This window comes from Tupaia chinensis, unplaced genomic scaffold (assembly GCF_000334495.1).
Source record: "Tupaia chinensis unplaced genomic scaffold, TupChi_1.0 Scaffold000182_1, whole genome shotgun sequence".
In the NCBI taxonomy this organism is placed as follows: Eukaryota; Metazoa; Chordata; class Mammalia; order Scandentia; family Tupaiidae; genus Tupaia; species Tupaia belangeri.
The window spans coordinates 8531635-8552047 of NW_006159657.1; the positions used below are offsets into that span (position 1 = coordinate 8531635).

At 37.7% G+C, this 20413-nt stretch overlaps 1 protein-coding gene across 1 annotated transcript in view; it reads right to left on the bottom strand.

Moving 5' to 3' along the window:
- SMG1 (SMG1 nonsense mediated mRNA decay associated PI3K related kinase) overlaps positions 1 to 20196 on the bottom strand; it is a gene marked incomplete in the record, with an annotated part of 101565 nt that extends 81369 nt beyond the window's left edge. Inside the window, 9 exon segments of the mRNA XM_014587089.2 lie at positions 2461 to 2558; positions 3402 to 3474; positions 3868 to 3993; positions 7935 to 8148; positions 10964 to 11022; positions 11981 to 12117; positions 15722 to 15877; positions 16409 to 16572; positions 20118 to 20196. Of these exon segments, the coding sequence (XP_014442575.1) occupies positions 2461 to 2558; positions 3402 to 3474; positions 3868 to 3993; positions 7935 to 8148; positions 10964 to 11022; positions 11981 to 12117; positions 15722 to 15877; positions 16409 to 16572; positions 20118 to 20131 (1041 nt within the window).
- Positions 20197 to 20413: the final 217 nt, after the last annotated feature.

Below are 20413 nucleotides of genomic sequence, written 5' to 3' on the forward strand. Positions count from 1 at the left end.
ATCAGTAAAGGTATGAATTCTTATTGACCAGATGTAGCAGAGGTATGAGAAAAGATGAGGCACTAATTTTTATGAGAGCTTTGAATACCAAGCAAGTATCATAGTAGATATGAATAGTGAAGCAACACAGACACTCAAATGGGGGCGGCAGAGATTAAAATCCTGACAGTGGAGCCAGGAAAGCAAGCACCAATGACAGAGGCTTCAGCAGCACCCTTACAGCTGCCACACTGCACACCTAACAGCTGTGAAAGTTGACTAAAGCCAAGGTTCATGCTCCAAAGCATGATTTAAGATGTCCTGAACATAAAAAAGGAAAAGTCTTTAGGGTGGCTGGTTTCTTCTTTCCACACAATGTCAATCTGCCTTACTTTTAAGGACTCTGTTAGTGACCAAAAAAGTGATGATGAACTATACAAAATGTCCAGAAAAATACCAGCTACCAAGAATAAGTTTTTCTAATTTTACAGTTTGTTTATTAATAAATAAATAAATAATTTGACCAGAGAGGGACAGAGTGAGAGAGTACGGGGTGGGAGATAGTAAGAAAGCAAGCCTCCAGGTCCAGGACATGAACCACAGTCAGTCATGAGGGACCATTGTGCGCCACCTGTTGACCCCCACCTCCCCCAATAATATTTTGAGCTTTGCAAAAAATTTTTTTTCTTTTTCTTTTCTTTTTTGAGAAGTTTTTGCTATAGGGTGCATGCACTCACAAGAAAGAGAGAGACAGAGAGACAGAAAGCGAGAAATCACCCCCCGGGGGGGATGGCCATGCCACAAACCCTTCTCCTCCATTCTCCTCTCAGGATCTTGGGCACCTAAACATACGCTCATAGTGAGTTTAAGCCACTGGGTCTGGGACTCAAACCGTGGTCGACTACATGGGAGTCCAGCGATATAGCCATTATGCAAACTGCTGGTCCATGAGCTTTGCAAAATTTTAAGCCTGCATTGTTTTAGTCTCTCCAATAATTATGATGGTAACCAAAAACCATCTGGGGAAAAATAGTGCAATGGTCTTATAATTTCTGTTTAAAAACCAGGTGATCTGAATTATTTCAAAATAAAATTTTGGGATGTTTTTATCCTCAACTGAAATTTTTTTAAAGAATTATTTAACTTTATTTATTTAACTATTTTTAATTTCACCAGAGAGGGACAGAGTGAGGGAGAGAAAGTGAGAAAGCAAACCATCAGGTCCATGACTCAAACCACAGTCAGCCATGTGAGAGTCCAGCACCCTTAAGCACACCACCACCTGCCAGCCCCCTTAACTGAAAAAAAAATTTTTTTAAGAATTTCTAGCTTTTTTTCCTAATTATCTGTTTAATTTTATTTATTCATTCATTTTTAGTTTGACCAGAGAGAGGCACAGAGCAAGAAAGACGGAAAGGGAGGAAGCTAGCTGCCAGGTCTGGGACTTGAAGCATGATCGGCCATGTGGAAGTGTCCAGCACCTTAACTACATACCACCTGCTTGTCCCCCTAACTTGAATTTTAAGAAATAACTTAAAAGGCCAGTCAGTGGCATGGTGGTTAAGGTGGCTGGATCCCACATGGCTGATTCTGTGGTTCTTGGAGTTGTACAGCTTGAAAAACACACTGGATGTGTGCATGTGTGCCCAAAATTCCAAGAGGAGAATGGAAGCGAAGGATTGCGGCATGACCATTCTCCCAGGGGGGAGGGGGAGTTATTTCTCACTTTTCCTCTCTATTTCTCTATCACTTTCCCCCTCTATTTCTCCCTGCATGCGCCCTGTAACAAAACTTAAAAAAAAAAAAAAAAAAAAAAAAAAAAGAACCAACTTGGTAGGACCAGCCTGAGCTTATTATAGTTGGAACACTTAGATCCCACATGGCCAACCACATGGTTTGAATCCCAGCTCTGGCAGCTCAAAAAACATGCTAGGCTGGGTCAGCAGGTGAGATGGAGGTTAAGGCAGCTGGATCCTATGTCGTCAATGGTATAGTTCCAATCCCAGACCTCGTGGCTCGGAAAACATGCCAGATGTATGTGCATGCACGTCCAAATCCCAAGAGGAGAAAGGACTGTGTGTAACATGGCCATCTCTCTGAGAATGCTTTCGCATTTGCTCTCTCTCTTTCATCCCTCTCTTTCTCCATTTCTACAGTAAGTGTGCATGTACTACAGTAAAAACAAGTAAGAAAAAAAAATGTATCCACTCTTCATCTGATGACAAAAATAAATTCAAAGAAAGAAAGGAAGAAAAGCATGCTGGGTATGTGTGTCCAAAATCCTGACAGGATGGAGAAAAAGAGAAGAGAATATAGTGTGACCATGTCCCATTGGAAGGTGGCTTTTCCTCTCTCTGGCAAGCATGTACACTGATAGAAGGAAAAAAACAAACAAACAAACAAACAAAAAAAAACCTCTCTAGTAAGCACATGCATTATCTGACAAGAAAGAAAGAAAGAGAGAAAAGAAGTAACACTTACCTCGGCATATGCCTCCATGTCTTCCAGAAACTGACCAAGAAGAGTGGTAGAAAATGCAAGATCAGCTACCCAAAATGGCTCCAAACTCTGCAACCACCCTTGGAATCATATAAGAAATTTTAAATCAGTAGGGGGAAAAAAAAATCCAAATGAAAAAAACACTTAAAAGACATTTATTTTTATAAAGGTTTCTGGTTTTCAAATTGTCTACCTTTAAAACATATCCTACACACCATAAAATAAGATTGAGAGTTGCTGAAAGAGCTAGTCAGGAATAACCAATGGCTCTTTTAATGCTATATAAATTAATATTCCCCGGCAATGACAATCTACCACCAGTCTGGTTTTCTAACCTTAAATGACATCTAACCACCAAATGTGTACACTCATCTCTTCAAGGTAAATGAGACAGAACCTCTCTCTCCAATGCATTTCATTTTCAAAGTATACCGTACCAAATAAGCTAAGAAAACCTAAAATAACTATAACAAACTGAAATGCACAAACAAATCATGCTAATCATTCAATTCCAAAATAAATCCAAAACAAAAAAAAAAAAGAGTCATTTATGACAGTTCCCCAAATTAATTTTTTGTTTTGTTTCAATAGTTAGAAATAACAATAAAAAGTCACAAATAGAAAGTCTACATTTCGGAAAACTGTCACTATCACTTCCCCTACCACTACACACTACAAATAACCAGGAAAAAGTTCAATTTCTCACAGATGCAAACATTATGATCTGTACTTACTCCCCCTATCTGCTAACAATGTAAATTTTCCCTTGAAAAAGTAAATCTAGCTAACTAGTAATGCTCATTTATAATAACCAAAGTTATTTCCCTGAAGCAACTAGTTAGTAAAGACATATTAACAGCTGGTCTTTGAGAGACCAACACTTCCTTCTAGTATTTAAATGATGCATATGCTAAACCACTTACCAGACACCTGCTGTGTGAGTGAAGGTTTCTGAGTATGATCTATATGCCATCCAACTAATATATCAACTGTATCCTTGATAGAGACAAAGAGAGGGGACCAATCATTTTATGATCTTTGTCATTCCACCTGTGGACCACTTCACAGTAAAAGATCCTAGAAAGAGCATCTATGTTCTATCTACTTGATATTACAGAAACTTAGAAGGGAAGAGGGAAGGGAACAGAAGAATAAAGGAACTCCATTTATGACAATGACAAGGTTTTAATGTCTTTTACATATTTTAAAGTATAAATGACAGATGTTTTTAATATAGTATATCATTGCGCCATTTAACTTAGGACTCTCAAACATACTCAAACATAGTCAAAGGAGCAGAAAGCAGCAGTTTTCAATCTGATTTCTCAGTTCCTCACATGCACAGCCATCCCTCTACCCCACCATCTAAAAAGGAAATAGGAAACTCACCCTAAAATTAGTGCTGAAAATATGAGGGTAACATCGAGCCACCAAAAGAATGCACTTAACACATTTGCAAAGTAATTCTGGTGTATCCACATTTTCAAGAATGGACTGCAGGCTGGTCATTACAAGCTTAAAAATAAAAGTCACAAACCACGACATTCAACAAAATAGGGAAAAGACAGGCAAATTGGCTTTATTATTTACTAGTGACCATATCTAAAATGGACTAAGATACCAGAACAAAATAAAGTCTATGGTTTTAGCTTTAAAAATACTGAAACTGGAAACCAGCAGTTAGTGTAATGGCTATGTCGCAGGACTCTCATGTGGTCGACCGCGGTTCGCGTCCTGGACCTGGTGGCTTAAAACTCACACCGGGCACGTGTGCACGCGTGCCCAAGATCCCAAGAGGAGAATGGAGGAGAAGGGATTGCGGCGTGACCATCCCCCCTGGGGGGTGATTTTCGCTTTCTGTCTCTATGTCTCTGTCTGGCAAGCGCACGCGCCCTATAGCAAAAAACCTCTCCAAAAAACAAAATATATATATATTGAAACTATTTCATGCCACTACGATATTAGACTAAAAACAAATAATGTTTTCTTTAACATTTCTTAACATCAGTCCTAAGTATCAGATGCTTACTTATTCCTGGGTACTCCCTTTATCTAGCTGTGATTAAATTTCAAGTACAAAAAGCAAGATGTATTTGGGAAACTGTTTTCTTTAATGTACCACAATTACTTCCCAATTCAAAATTCAAAGCAAATTTTATCCAATTTATGTTTTAGAACAAATTTTATTCAATGTGCTTCAAATTGGAATGACTTAGAGAAAATCAACATATTACACATGAATGACATGCAGGCACTTATTACGACTACATATAGATAAATATTCTAAAATCAATGTATGGCATACCACTGATTAAATACTCTGCAGCTGTCAAAAACTATCTTCCCTGCCCAAAAGAAAAGCTGCTCTTGGCAACCAGCAGTTAGCGTAATGGTTATGTCGCTGGACTCCCACGTAGTCAACTGTGGTTCGCATACCAGACCCAGTGGCTTAAAACTCACGCTGGGCGTGTGTGCGTGCGTGCCCAAGATCCTGGGAGGAGAATGGAGAAGGGATTGCGGTGTGACCATCCCCCCGGGGGGTGATTTCTCTCTTTCTGTCTCTAATGTCTCTCTCTGTCTGTCTGGTGAGCACACGTGCCCTGTAGCGAAAATCTCTCCAAAATAAAAAAGAAAAGCTGTTCTTTATAAAAGAATGTTATACATGAAATACTAAAATTAGAAAACCAACATTTTGTAATAGCTAATGTTACCTATATAAGCACAGGGTGTTGTTACTGGATGCCAGAATCACTGCATGGAATTATTACTTAAAAAAATAAAAAAAAAGAGACCAGCAGATGGCATAATGGTTCCATAGCTGGACACGTGGTCGACCACAGATCGAGTCCCAGACCCAGCGGCTTAAAATTTACATCAGGCACATGCATTTACATGCCCAAAATCCCAAGAGAAGGAACTGTGGCATGGCCATCCCCCAGGGGTAGCAATTTCTCACTTGCTGCTTCTCTTGTCTCTTCGGCAAGTGCACACACTTTTTTTAAAAGTCTCTCTTTAAAAAAAAACAAAAGAAAATAACAAAAGAAAAACAGTACATTTGAAGGTCTCAAGGTACTACACCCAGACCATTCTTTAAAAAAAAAAAAAACAAAACAAAAGAAAAACAGTATATTCGAAGGTCTCAAGGTACCACACCGAGACCATTCACTAATTACAAAGGGTTTCTTCCTCTTCGTAATAATCCTTCACAATGGAAGGATCTGGTGTTCACCTCAACCAGGTAAACATTATGTGCATGCTGGTGTGACTCAGTAATAAAAATGAATCTGTGAAGTATCCATGCCCCAAATGAATAAACAGAATCTAATCAGGGAGGAACAATAGACAAACTGAGAAAGTAGAGCATTCTGAGGAGCAAGAAAGGAGAAACGGTATGAACAACTTTTCTACTGTAAGAGAAATTAAAGAGGCATATCACCACAATGTTCAAATCTTGATAGAATCTTGGGTCAGGAGAGATATAAGCTATAAAAGATATCTCAGTCAGTTGTAGAAATCTACAGATGGACTATAAAATTCACTGTCTTACGTATGACTATAATCTTGCCACCTAGAAGAATAGCTTTATTCTTAAAGGCTATGTAAGGTGAATTGTCATAATATGTTACTTTCACATGGTTTAACAAAGAAGTACGTGCGTAAATAAAACATCTATACCAAAAGGTTAGTAAGTAATGAGTATAGGTGAGGAATATGTGGCTATGTACTGTACTAGTCCATCTTGTTTTTCTGCGGATTTGGAATTTTTCAAAACAAACAGCTGGGAAAATGTTTACAACATAAAAACCATATGAAAAAATAAGCCAAATTTGATGTTATACTGTTTAGTCAGGTAACTTTCTGAAACTCGACTAAAAATATTCTAAAAACCTCTAAAAGAATACATTTTTTAAAAAAGAAAGATTTTTGCAATAGGGTCTATGCGCTCACCAGAGACACAGAAACTGAGAAATCACCCCCCAGAGGGGATGGCTATGCAGCAATCCCCTCTCGGGATCTTTGGCAAGCATACACACGTGTCCAGCATAAGTGTTAAGACGTCGGGTCTGGGACTTGAACCATGGTCAACCACATGGGAGTTCAGCAAAGTAACCATTACATCATCTGCTGGTCCCAAGAATGCATTTCTAAAGAAGACAGAACTGGGTCTAGCAAATGGTGTAGAGATTCCGTCACTGGACTTCTACAAGAAAGACCATATATCAAGTCCCAGACCCAGTGGGTTAAACCTCATGCCCAGCACATGTGCATATGTGCCCAAGATCTCAGGAGAAGAAAGGAGGAGAAGAGATTCGAGTGTGGCCATCCCGCCTGGGGGGTGCTTTCTCACTTTCGCTCTCACTGCTCCTGTCTGTCGCCCTCTCAGGAGAGGGCACACACACTAAGGCAAAAACCTCTAGATGCAAAAACCAATAAAGGACAGAACTATTCCTTATGTCTTTTATATTAAGAAAAAAAAATTATACTTACTCAAAATAAGAATTTTAAAGAATAAAAAATATATTTTTGAACTACTGAATCCTCACCAGTATCTTATTTTTAAAAAAATAAGTTCGATAATTTAATTACTTAAAATCTTGCTCAAAAGTAAATCAGGGGGCCAGCAGGTGGCATGGTGGTTAAGGCGCTGGACTCCCACATGGTCAACCATGGTTCAAGTCCCAGACCTAGTGGCTTGCTTTTTTCAATTTTTCTCCCCCTCTCTGTCTCTGCTTTTTTCCAGTGAGTACAGGTGCCCTGTGGCAAATTAAAAAGAATAATGATAATAAATAAAATAAATCCTTTAATAAAAACTAAATCAGAATTATATATATATATATATAAATTATATATTTTTTTTAAATTTATTTGACCAGAGTAAGAGAGAAGGTGAGAAAGGAAGTTGCCAGGTCCAGGACTCAAATCACTGTCTACCATGTAGGAACCTAGCACCTCAACCACCATGCCACATATTGGCCCCCCAGAATGATTTAATATATTTAAATACAGGAAAGAGAAATAAAACTTAAAAGAGTTGGTATTCAAATATATACATAATTGCATTTTATTCCTTGGAATAATAATTTCTGACAAGTTATTAAACCTAAAAAGGCTTAGAAATAAGTTTTGATGTTTAATTTCAAAAGATAAGTCCCCTCCTATCTAGCTGTCCTAGAGGAGTTTTTATTTTTAAATCTGCAAATCATCCCAGTACTAAACAACTTCAAAGGATAACTTTTGTAAAGCAAAATGATAAAATTTTTTAGAACTCATTTTAAATCTACCTTCAACATATATCCTTTACTCAAAACCAGAGTGAATAGTTTTATTTACATCATATTTACTATCAGTAGATAGCCCATATTCTAAGATTCCTGTAAGTACCTGTCCGAGGACATGTGTTTATTAGGACAATTTTCTTCTCGAGTACATCATCAATTCCCTCCCCAAATTCTTACCTGCATTACAGATGAAAAGGCTTTCTTCTCTCCTACAGTCTCTAGTGCTTTGTAGGTGGCACATAAGTAGAGGAGTTTAACTTCATCTTTTGCAGATGAGCTAAATTTGCTAAAAATCCACTTGAAGATCTTCTCAGCCTCATAGCTCAGAGAAGCACAAAGAAGGCCAAGACAGCAAGCTCCTTCCTGTCTCAACTCCTGAAGCAATTTGCTACTGTGTTTATTTTAATGCAAGCAAAAACAAAACACACAAAAGGCTTCAGCTTTCAAAAATGACAAAAATGACACATCTTACAAAAGAATATCTCAAATGATTTTTTTTAGTTTCTATTCAAACTACACATAAGGTTGTAATTTTATCCAAGCTAAATATTGTATTCTCTATAGTCTGAAATGCCCAATGTACCTTTGCTAGACATTTTTTTATTCTCTATAGCCTCAAGTGCCCAATGTACCTTTGCTAGACATTAGATTTTCTTTTGCAAAATCAATTATTTACAAACAGTAAGGAAAGGCCCAGAAATGCTAAAGTTCAGGTTTCAAGTACCATCACAAACATAGTAATTCACATAAAAGGGCAGCAACAAGTTATAAGACAAAGCACACTATAAATAACTACATTCTATATAATATCCAATATGTAAGGACGGTCAAATAAGAAACAGTAATAAATATATAAACTTAAAATAACAACACTAATTTAAGTACATTAACAAAAAATTTAGCTATATCTGCCAACCAGATTCTAAATTCTTTAAAGAAAAAGAAAAAAAAAAACACCTAGGACCAGCAGGTGGAGTGGTGATTAAGGTGCTGCACTCCCATAGTCAACCATGGTTTGAGTCCCAGACCTGGAAGCTTGCTTTCCCACATTCCCTCCCTCTCTGGTCAAATTAAATAATAATAATAATAATAATAATGACAATGGGGAGACAGCAGGTGGTGTGGTAGTTAAGGAGGCTGGACTCCCACATGGCCAAACATGATTAGACTCTCAGACCTGGTGGCTTGCTTTCTCACTCTACACCCCCCATTTACTTGTTCATTGTCCATCCCTGGTCAAATTAAAATAAAGTTATATAAAATAATTCTCAAAAATAATCAATAATAATGGTAAATAAAATTAAATAATTTTTTGAGAGGTTTTTGCTATAGGGCACGTGTACTCGGAAGACAAAGAGAGAGAGAGAGAGAGAGAGAGAGACAGAAAGCAAGAAATCACCCCCCCAGGGGGGATGGCCATGCCGCAATCCCTTCTCCTCCACTCTCTTCTCGGGGTCTTGGGCATGCACACACGCACCTGGCATGAGTTTAAGCCACCAGGTCCAGGACTCAAACTGCGGTCGGCTACATGAGAGTTCAGTGACATAGCCATTATGCTAACTGCTGGTCCCTAAAATAATTCTTTTTAAAAAACCTAATAATATTCATTCACGGCTGCATTAATAGTTTATGTCATTCTACAAGTCAAGATTCAATAAGATTGGCAAATTAAAGTGGGGGGGGGAGGACTCCTCCCTTTTTAAGTGGATTCCATTTGTATTCAATGGTAATTAATACATAAATACAGGGAAAAAATGACAACCAGGACCATGAATCAGGTGGCATGATAGTTAAGGCACTGGACTCCTACTTAGCTAACTACAGTGAGAGTCTCGAATCATACCAGGTACATGTGCGTGCGCAATCCCACAAGCAGAATTGAGAAGAGGGATTGTGACATGGCCATCTCTCTTGGGGGTGATTTCTAACTTTACCTCTCTCTCTCTAGCAAGCACACCTGCCCTATGGCAAAAACCATTTAAAAAAAAAAAACAACCAGGACCCAGTAAAACAAATTATTTATAAACAAAGCTAATAGGTTTATCTTTTGTGTGTGTGTGTGTGTGTGTGTGTTGTTTGTTTGTTTTTAGAGAAAGAGATTTTTGTTGGTATAGGGCATGTGCACTTGCCAGAGAGACAAAAAGCTAGAAATCACTCCACAGGGGGGATGGACACACCACTATCCCTTCTCTCAGGATCTTGGGCATGCACATACACATGGCCCAGCATGATTTCAGCCACTGGGTCCAGGACACAAGGCACAGTCAGCTATGTGGGAGTCCAGCAACATAACCATTACACCATCTGCTGGTCCCTATCTTGTATATTTTTTAATTTTAAATCACTTATTTTCTTAATTTTACCAGAGAGCAGGTGTGCTCACTATAGAGAGGGGAAGTGATAAAGTATCTCCCATGGGGGATGGTCACATCATAATCCCTTCTCCTATTTCTACTCCTTTTGGGATTTTTTGGACACACATACACACATACAACACACATGCATGCCCTCCCACCACAGCATGTTTTTGCAAGCCAGTCTGGGATTCGAACCATGCATTTGGCCATGAGGCACCTTAAAAACCATGCCAGAGGGACCAGCAGATGGCTTAATGGCTATGTCGCTAGATTCCCATGTAGTCGACGGCGGTGCGAGTCCTGGACCCAGTGGCTTAAACTGATGCGGGCAGCGTGTGCATGCATGCCCAAGATCCCAAAGGGCGAATGGAGAAGGGATTGGGGCATGGCCATCCCTCCTGGGGTGATTTCTTGCTTTTTGGCGCTCTGTTTTTCTGGTGAGCGCACACGCCCTATAGCAAAAACCTCTCAAAAAAACGGGGGAGAGGGAGGGGGGGACCAGCAGTTGGTGTAATGGCTATGTCACTGAACTCCCATTAAGTCAACCAGGGTTCGAGTCCCAGATCCAGTGGTTTAAACTCATGCCAGGCGCATGTGTGTGTGCCCAAGATCCTGAGAGGAGAATAGAGAAGAGGGGACTGTGGCATAGCCATACCCCCGGAGGGTGATTTCTCGCTTTCTATCTCTCTGTCTCTCTTGTCTTTCTGGCGAGCACACGCACCCTATAGCAAAAACCTCTCCAAGAAACAAACAAAAAACCCAACCATACCATAGGCTGCCCCACATTTTAAAATAATTCCAAAAAGGTATTTTGAAGTCATTGAAATGTAACCATTATTAGTTACTGACCTTTCATTAAGCACATCATGAACAGCTGCCAAGATATTATCCAACTGTTTTACTAGTACCTTTAAAAAACATAATAAAAACTTCAAATTTTAGTAACTTACTTTTAATAACACTGTTTTTTTCCTTATTATTCTACAAATTATAATTGAATAGCACCTTAGTTTCCTTACAATTCCAAGCCCCCCACTTAGCATGTAAAAGGAATGTCATAAGTTTCCTTTCAGACTATGAAAGAAATTCATCCATTAGAAACACAAAAACCATGATCAATTGGAAAAAAAACAAACAAACCAACTCAAAAGTTTATTTACTCTTGAAAAATGGATTGATGGATAGATGAAGAGATATGTGACAAAACAATACAGTGAAATGTTAATGACAAAATTTAAATGGTGAGCATATGACATTAACTGTAAAACTCTTTCAAATCACTATATATTTGAAACCTTTCATATAAAATTTGGAAGGAACATGTGCTTTGAACCAAATGTCATTAGCTTCACCATACTAACTGTCATTAATTTTCTCTTGTTCCATATCAAATTAATTTAACATTAGGAGAATTACTTGGAGAAAAACTTGCAACTGTGCCTGCACTTCAATGTTTTAAAGGGCTTTTCCATTCACTTAGCTCTGACTACCATGAACAAAATATGTATCCATTGTCCCCATTTCACATACGAAAAATAGAGAGTATTTTGTCCTGGAATACAGGAATAAAAATTCTGTGGACAACAGATTACTCACACAATAAAACATGTTAACAAATTTAAAGTATTGATACTTTATTATAGCAGGCACCAATGTGGTCCAACAATAGACATGTGTATGTAAATTACACATTAGGGGGCATTAAGCTTTAAATCATTGTAATGCAGTCCAAATAACCATGGAATAAGGAATCCCTGTTATTTCTCCTTACAAAGTAAATCTTTTCTTAAATTACTCTAGGTAGCATTATCTAGCGTATTATGGAAACTGAAAAATTACCAACATTTCCAAACCCACTACACTAACCAGCTTATTTTCTGGTTGCTGAATAAATTCTTTCAACTGCTTTACAGTAGCCAGTCTTCGGTCTCTGTCATCTTCCCGGGTGATCCTCCGAAGAAGATTCGACAGTCGAGACTCATCAGAATAAGACATCGATCGCTCTGTAAATATAAAAAAAAGCGATTTTGTCACCCAAAGAGTAGAAATAAGCAGAGAGACTTCATAGCCCACGTATCTTAAAGTACATCAAATACCATAATCTGCTGGACAAATAAAGTCAAAACATGCAAGTTCTGTCATTATTCTCCATCTCTACATATCAACCGTCAGCAGAGAGTGCCTGGCAGATGACAGATCCTCAAAAAAGATTTGCTTAAGGGAACCAGCAGTTAACATAATGGCTAAGTCGCTGGACTCCCATGTAGTCGACCGCGGTTCACATCCCGGACCCGGTGGCTTAAAACTCATGCCGGGCGCGTGTGCGTGTGTGCCCAAGATCCCGAGAGGAGAATGGAGGAGAAGGGACTGCGGCGTGACCATCCCCCCGGGGGGTGATTTCTCGCTTTCTGTGTCTATGTCTCTCTCTGTCTGGTGAGCGCATGCGCCCTAGAGTGAAAACCTCTCCAAAAAAAAAAAAAGAGTAAAAAAAAATTTGCTTAAGAAATGAATGAATGACTAATCCCAAGCAAACTCAAAAACTAATTCCAATGGACCAGTAGAGACAGAAAAAGGCTTAGAAACTCTTTTCTCTGGATCTGTCCCTTACTGTTGTCAACATCCAAATGAACACAAGTCTAGGTAAACAGTGGAACAAGTTAGGCATAAAATCTCAACTAGGTAGAAACAAGTTGTACACTTGGGTTTCTCATTTAAGTATCCTAAAGATGGAAGCCTCTTGTTCATGCTATCATTTCCCTACCATAAAGTAAACCACAATCACACATTCAGTTTAACAAATATCTAATCACTATCTACCACGTATAAGGTATGAACTGCTAAAAAAGTGACAAGCCATAATCTTATTTGTTCTTATTTAACTATTTTTTAATATGCCTTGCTAATCATTCTGAATGGCCCTTCCTGTTCAATGTTATTTTTTTTTTTTATTGCCAGAGAGTGCATGCACTGACGGGGGCTGGGGGCACCCCTACTATGAGACATGGTCAAGCCTCAATCCCTTCTCCTCCATTTCTCCATCCTCTTGGGACACTGATGTGTACATACATGCACCCAGCCTGTTTTTCAAAGCAGATGTGGCCAGGATTCAAACTACAGCCAGCGGTGTGGGACCTGGCTATGGGTCAGCCTTTCCTTTATTTTCCTTACAATAGCAACAAGCACAAAGGCTTAAATGTAGGACAACATTTATATATATATATATATGTGTGTGTGTGTATATATATATATATATATACACACACACATATACATACATATATACACACATATGTATATATATGTATATATACATATATACACACATATAAATATATGTATATGTATGTATATATGTGTGTGTGTATATATATATATATAGAGAGAGAGAGAGAAAGAGAGAGAGAGAGAGAGAGAGAAAGAAAGGATACATTTAAGGGATAAATTTTTCAAGAAAATTTTTTCTGCCATTTTGTTTACCATAATCAGCCAATATGTACATAGACAGAAAACATTATCAAAGGACCTGACAGTTCCATTTCTAAGGTATGAAAAAAAAAATGTAAGAAAAGAAATTACAACATCTTAAAGTATGTCAATAAGATTGGATGCCAAAAGCATCATTAGGTTATCAGTTGTGAAATCTAGGCTCTACTTACAATTCTGGCCATCAGCAAACTACTGAAATACATAACTCAACCTGAAGGAAGAGGAATTGGACTAAATTAGCTTAGAGTCACATTCTAGCTCCATAATGCCATAAGTCTAAGGCTTTAAACACTATATTAAGAATCAGGGCCAACCTCGTATCTCCAGTAGTTAAGGGAGCCAGATCCCGCACAGCTGACACAGCCACGGTGGACTGAAAAACACACTGGGCACATGTACGTGCATGTCCAAACTCCAGACAGAACGGAAAATGCAAAAGGGATTATGGTGTGACCATCCTCTATTGAGCACTTTCTCCCTTTATATTTGTTTCTCTAGCAAGCACATGCATCCTGTGGTAATTTTTAAAAAAAAAAAGGAAGGAAGGAAGGAAGGAGAATAACAGCATAGCCTTTGACTTAGTCATTCCATTTCTGAAAACTTGTCCCCCTAAAAATCACGGTTTTTTGTTTTGTTTTGTTTTTTCTTTTTTGGAAGTTATATGCAAAAAAGGGAGGAGGGACTAAGCACAAAGATGTTCACTAAGCACATCACACAGATGCTGGGGAAAATAGCCATAAATTAAATATCCAAAGAGTAACTATAACAGACAAAGCATATAAATCGGAATCGTGATTTCATACTCAGTTTAAACCAATAAAATGAATTTCCCTGTAAGGAAAAAAAAATTATTACTACCTTTAATCTTCTGAATTTTCAGAATTTTACCTATATACCAACCGCAGTTTGAGTCCCAGACTCAGTGGCTTAAACTCACGCCAGGTGCATGTGCATGCGTGCCCAAGATCCCGAGAGGAGAATGGAGGAGAAAGGATTGTGGCATGGCCATCCCCCTGGGGGGTGATTTCTCACTTTCTATCTTTCGGTAGCCGTCTGTCTTCCTGGCAAGCGCATGCACCCTAGAGCAAAAACCTTTCCCAAAAAAAAGAACTTTACCTTCATAGTAAGGATTGGGTTAAAAGGCAAAAAGTGGTATTGGTGCATTAATTTTAGTAATGGGACCACTTATCCATAATTTTGAATTTTTGGACCACAGGCCCAAAAGTTCAAGGAATGCTACAGTAAGAATTTACTATACATTCAATATCCATGATTGTCAGGAAAACCCTCTCTTGAAGGTCTTATCCAGTTTTTTTAACCTCATTTTAAGAGAACCCTCTTCTAAAAATTATTAAAAACCCTTCTTGTGGGAAATTAATGATTTACAGAAAAAAGAATGCAAACAGTTATCACCTACAAATCTTTACTTTCAACTCAAAGTAAAGTAATCAGGAGGCCAGCAGGTGACATTGGTGGTTAAGGCACTAGACTCCCACATGGCTATCCAGTTTCAGTTTAGGACCCAGCAGCTTGAAAATCATGCCACGCACATGTGCATGATGTCTAAAATCCAGAGAGGAGAATGGAGAAGGAACTGCTGTATGGCCATTTCCCTAAAGGGTGATTTCTCAACTTCCCTCTCTAAAGGTCTCTCTAGCCAGCACAAGTGCCCTATGGCAAAACCTTAATAAAAAAAATTTAAAAAAAAAGGGGGGGGAACCAGCAGTTAGCTATGTCACTAGACTCCCACGTAGTCGACCCCGGTTCGCGTCCCGGATCCAGTGGCTTAAAACTCACACCGGGCACGTGTGCATGCGTGCCCAAGATCCCAAGAGGGGAATGGAGGAGAAGGGATTGCAGCGTGACCATCCCCACTGGGGGGTGATTTCTCGCTTTCTGTCTCTATGTCTCTCTCTGTTTGTCTGGCAAGCGCACACGCCCTATAGCGAAAAACCTCTCCAAATAAATAAATTAATTAAATTAAAATAAAAAAATTTTTTTTAAAAAGCAATCAATTCATGCCTGTAGAAGGCACTGGGAAGAAATGAGGGATCAAGGCTAAGAGGAAATATAAGTATTTATAGAGGCCTACAAGACTGGTCCTGCTGGCCCTTGCCTTACCCTGTGATTTCCTCATGTCTTTGGTGGCTAATGCACGACTGCCATGCTGAACACTGGTGAACTCAGGGCTGGTCACATTATTAACCCTCAGCTCTTGCCCCAACGACTTCCGACCATAAGTATTTTCCCCAGATCCTCCATTGACACTGTAGCCACCTAAAAACAAAAACGTTTACATTATTTTAATAGGAATAATTATTTCACTCAATCAACTGCTGATAGTCAGGATGTTATAATATCACCCAACCTGCAGCTAAATCATTACCCTGTGCCTCTACCTTTCCCCTGCCTGCCTTGAAATCATTTGGAGTTCATTTTGGTTCTTTCATTGGAAGATAAGTAGAGAAATAAAAACCAAATTAAGTCAGATTTTTACACAATTTAAAAACTTTTTATAAGTCTAGAAGAAAGATGGTAGTTGAAAGGGAGTTAAGCCTTAGCCTTAATAATTTTTTTGACAAGGAATCTGTATTTGTATATTACATGTATGAAAACTTTTTTAATTTAAAAAGATAATAAAATTGGGCAAACGTTTCAGAAATAACACTGTACTTGATATTTATATCTTAAACATTAGCAGAGAGGGCTGTAGAAAAGGAAGGAAGGAGCTACAGGAAATAAAGTTAAAAAAAAAAAAACGTTTTTAACAGTAAGAAGATACATATATATATGTAGATATAGATATACCCTTTTCGTCATTCTGTATGTCAGCGTGGACTCTGGTATCATCGTGCCTTTGGCGAGACACCACAGTTGAATTCGAAGATTGCAGTCCATAAGAGGTAGAACCACCCCTATCTCTGGATGAAGAATATTTTAAATTATCTGGGTCGGCTGATGCACTATCAGTTCTGTCAAGAGAGGAAAATATAAGTAGAACTTTAAACAATCATTTTAATGGCACATCTTTCTTTTATACAAGCATCTCCCTTCTCCCCACCTGTTATACTCGATCATTATTATTATATGTAAAACTCCAATATGTAATAAGGAGTCTTTCAATTGTGAAGAGGTTGTAAATGAATAAAATGCCAGGTTTTCAGTCTCTCCTATACTCTTTTTTTAAGAGAGATTTTTTTGCTATAGGGCACATGCACTTGCCAGAGAGACAGAAAAAGAGAGAGAGAAAGGAAAGCAAGAAGTCACCCCCCCAGGGGGCTGACCACACCACAATCTCTCTTCTCAGGATCTTAGACACTCATGAGCACATGAACCTGGTGTGAGCTTTAAGCCACCAGGTCTGGGGCTCAAACCACAGTCGACCTTGTGGGAACCCAGAGATGCAACCATTATGGCATCTGCTGGTCTCATCTGTGTCTTCTATTCTAGAGATCCACTCAGAAATATAAATAACTAACAAGATTAGGGTCACCAATTCATCCTAGTATGCCAGAATTTTACTGGTTTTAGCACCCAAAGTCTCATGTCCCAGGCAAAATGAGATATAGTTGATCACTTTGTTTCTAGATTCTCTTCACGTGACTTGATAAAAAGAATTTCCCTGACTCTTTCCAGAACAAGGTTTATCAGTCAAAAAATCAGTCACAAAAATAAAAGGCATACCATAAGTAGCATGTCAGGTAGGGGCAATGTGTTACCAAATTATTTTAGTAAATATGGTAATGTGCACTAAACTCTAGACTCAATCCCAACTTAATTATTTGGTGAAAAAATATAGAATGACATTTGAAAGGAAACTCAATACAATATTAGGAAAGAACACATCGGATGCAGAGTAACATTTTATTTATGGCTTGTAAAACTAAACACCCATGAAAGATGCCTTAGCTATCAAAAAAAAAAAAGAAATTATAAAAATGAGGAAATAAATTTTAGAAAATAAAAGGTATCAAGAATCCAACAAAGCTCTATTTAAAATTTAAAAACTATTTAGAATAATTTCTTGATACTTGGGTATTAACAAACAGGCAGTGCAATGCAGGGTCAAATAGTGTCCTTATCTTATCGCTCTTAGTTCAGTGCTTCTACTTCCTCATCAGTAAAACAGAACTAAGCTGTAAGATTTCTCATGAGTTGTATTCTTTTTTTTTTTTTTTTGACAGGTTTTTGCTATAGGGCGCATGCTCAACAGAAAGAGAGAGACAGAACGAGATAAATCATCCCCCCCCCCAAGGGGATGGCCACATGGCAATCCCTTCTCCTCCATTCTCCTCTTGGAATCTTGGGCACTCACGCACACACGCCCGGCATGAGTTTAAGCCACTAGGTGCAGGACTCACACCACAGTCAACTGCATGGGAGACCAGCGACAATAGCCATTATGCCAACTGCTGGTCCCAATGAGTTGTATTCTTCTAACCACATCATAAAATACTATAGCATTAAGAAAAATATAAATAAGAAGTTCCTCTCCTGCTCATTTTCTCCTCAGAGAAACAGCCTTCTGGAAAAAAATTCATTTCTAAGATATTTACCAAAAAAACCTTCTGAAGCCATAATCATTTAGAAAAGTCAGGACACTGGCAAGGGCAGAAGCTATCTATTCCTCAACCTTCTGCCTCTCCCTTCCATGTGTAAAAATGACAGTAATGTGTGTGTGTTTTATTTAAATTTAATCATTTTTTTCCCCTCTTAAATACTAAACATGAAAATGTACAGGCTCAATCAGTTAACCACCTCTGTACTTAACTACAATCACTGCTAATACAGAATTCAGGTACTAGGTCAGTTAAACTTGTATACCAAACTGGCACAAGTATAAACATTCCTAAAGGCTCTCATGACAAAATTCCATATTCTGACATACTAAATTAACTAATGTTCATAATGGGGTATCTTTTTTGAAAATGCACCAATTTACTTGTTCACACACCAAACTCAGTAACATAAGGATAAAATAAAATCTATAAAATTTAAAAAAAAAGAGGGTATTTTCTAAATATACTAAGTCTATAAGCATTAAAATATCGTTAATATTCACTGAAACATGAGAACTTTTTTTTTAACTAATGGAAAGACATTCCCTATGTATCTAAAAACAGCTTATTAAATGTGCACCTAGAATAAATTATAACATACCATTATTTGCTGAAAGGGGATTGAAAAATAAAGCTTATGAACTTAAAAAATGACAGATTTTGAATCTGTCTATATATATAAAACACCTAATATAATCTGGAAAAACTAAGCTGTTGGTAAGTGAAGGAACATGACTGATTCTAAAATACAAAAATAACTTGTCTAACAATATTTAAACATGCCTTCATTTTCTGTTTTCATTTTGTTTACATATCACACATACTACCCCTACTATTATAAAGTTAAATATTTATATTATTTTCTAGTGACACAGTATTAACATAAGAAAGCAGAGAACACAGGTTAAAAAAGATCGGGCTCCAATCCCAGCTACAACACTGAAAAGATACGTGTGCCTTTAAACAATTACTTCATGCACAAGGCTTTCTGTATGAAATGCCTTTTGCATGAAATGGGGATAATACCTATCTAACAAGGCTTAATTGCAGGATACATTAAAAGTTACTGTGACTGTAATACAAAATAAACTCAAGGTTTCTAATCTAAACAATCAAAACAAATTTTTATTCTCAATTTATAAAACTCATTTTAAGTTTCTCACTGAAAAAAGTAAGCAATTTATTATTACCAAGAAATTCATTTCTAAGAAAGCATAATTAGGAAACATCTGATTTCAAACTACACTGTAAAAACCAGAAATGTTCCCATACATTAGAAATACGGGGTTTTTAATCCCATTAAGTTATTAAAGCTGATATCCCCCCCATATGGGTTTTTAGAAAACCAAAATAAAAGTCACTAAGACAGAAACTGTCTCAGAACTGACCCAAAATTTCCCAGTTGCCAAGTTTTTTTAATGCGAATTGATCAAAACAGTCCCAACCAGAATTCATATTATAAGTATTCTAAACCCGCAAGTATAAATGATTCAACATTTATATGAAATCTCTATTTTTAATATCTAGACTGCTTAGGTCGCAGAAAAAATATGTCAACGCCAGGCTGTTCATACCAATAAGACCATCCCAGTCCATTAAATAGAAAACCCTTAAAGAACGGAAATGAATACTTAAAAATGAGGCAATCAAAGACACAAAATAGAAAAATGCAGATTTGAACTCCCAGAGGCAGGCATAAATGTTAGCTAGTTAGTTAGAAGGGCTGAAAGAACTATCATCTGCCAGAATTAGTGTCTCAATTTAGTGAGAAAAGAAAACATTATCTGTTAAGGCTGAGAATCCTAGCAAGAATCCAAAAATACCTCCACAAGCCCCCTTTAATACTCTAAAAATATGGAGAGGAAAAAAAGAAATGAATAAATTTCCCCAAAATGATCAAACTGAAGTTAAAGCCTGATGTACATGCCACATGAGAGGTAAGTTTCTAAAGCTCATACCTCAAAAATCGCATACTGTATAATATGGAGCCTTTGTGATGTTTTGCATCAAGTCAATCTGTAAGACAGTAGTTACAATATTAGTGAAGACAGTGGGTTAAAACATTTGTTGTTCAAACATGAAGCAATTATCACTTATGGATTAGGTGCTTTTAGCTGAACTATGTCCCTGTTACGGTGCATATACTGAAGCAAAAATTGAAATGGAAAGCCACTCTCCCTGCCTTCAAGGATTAAGAGGTTTAAGGTGGCAACCAAAAAACCTTTAGCACAGAATTTAAATATTAACTGTTAAC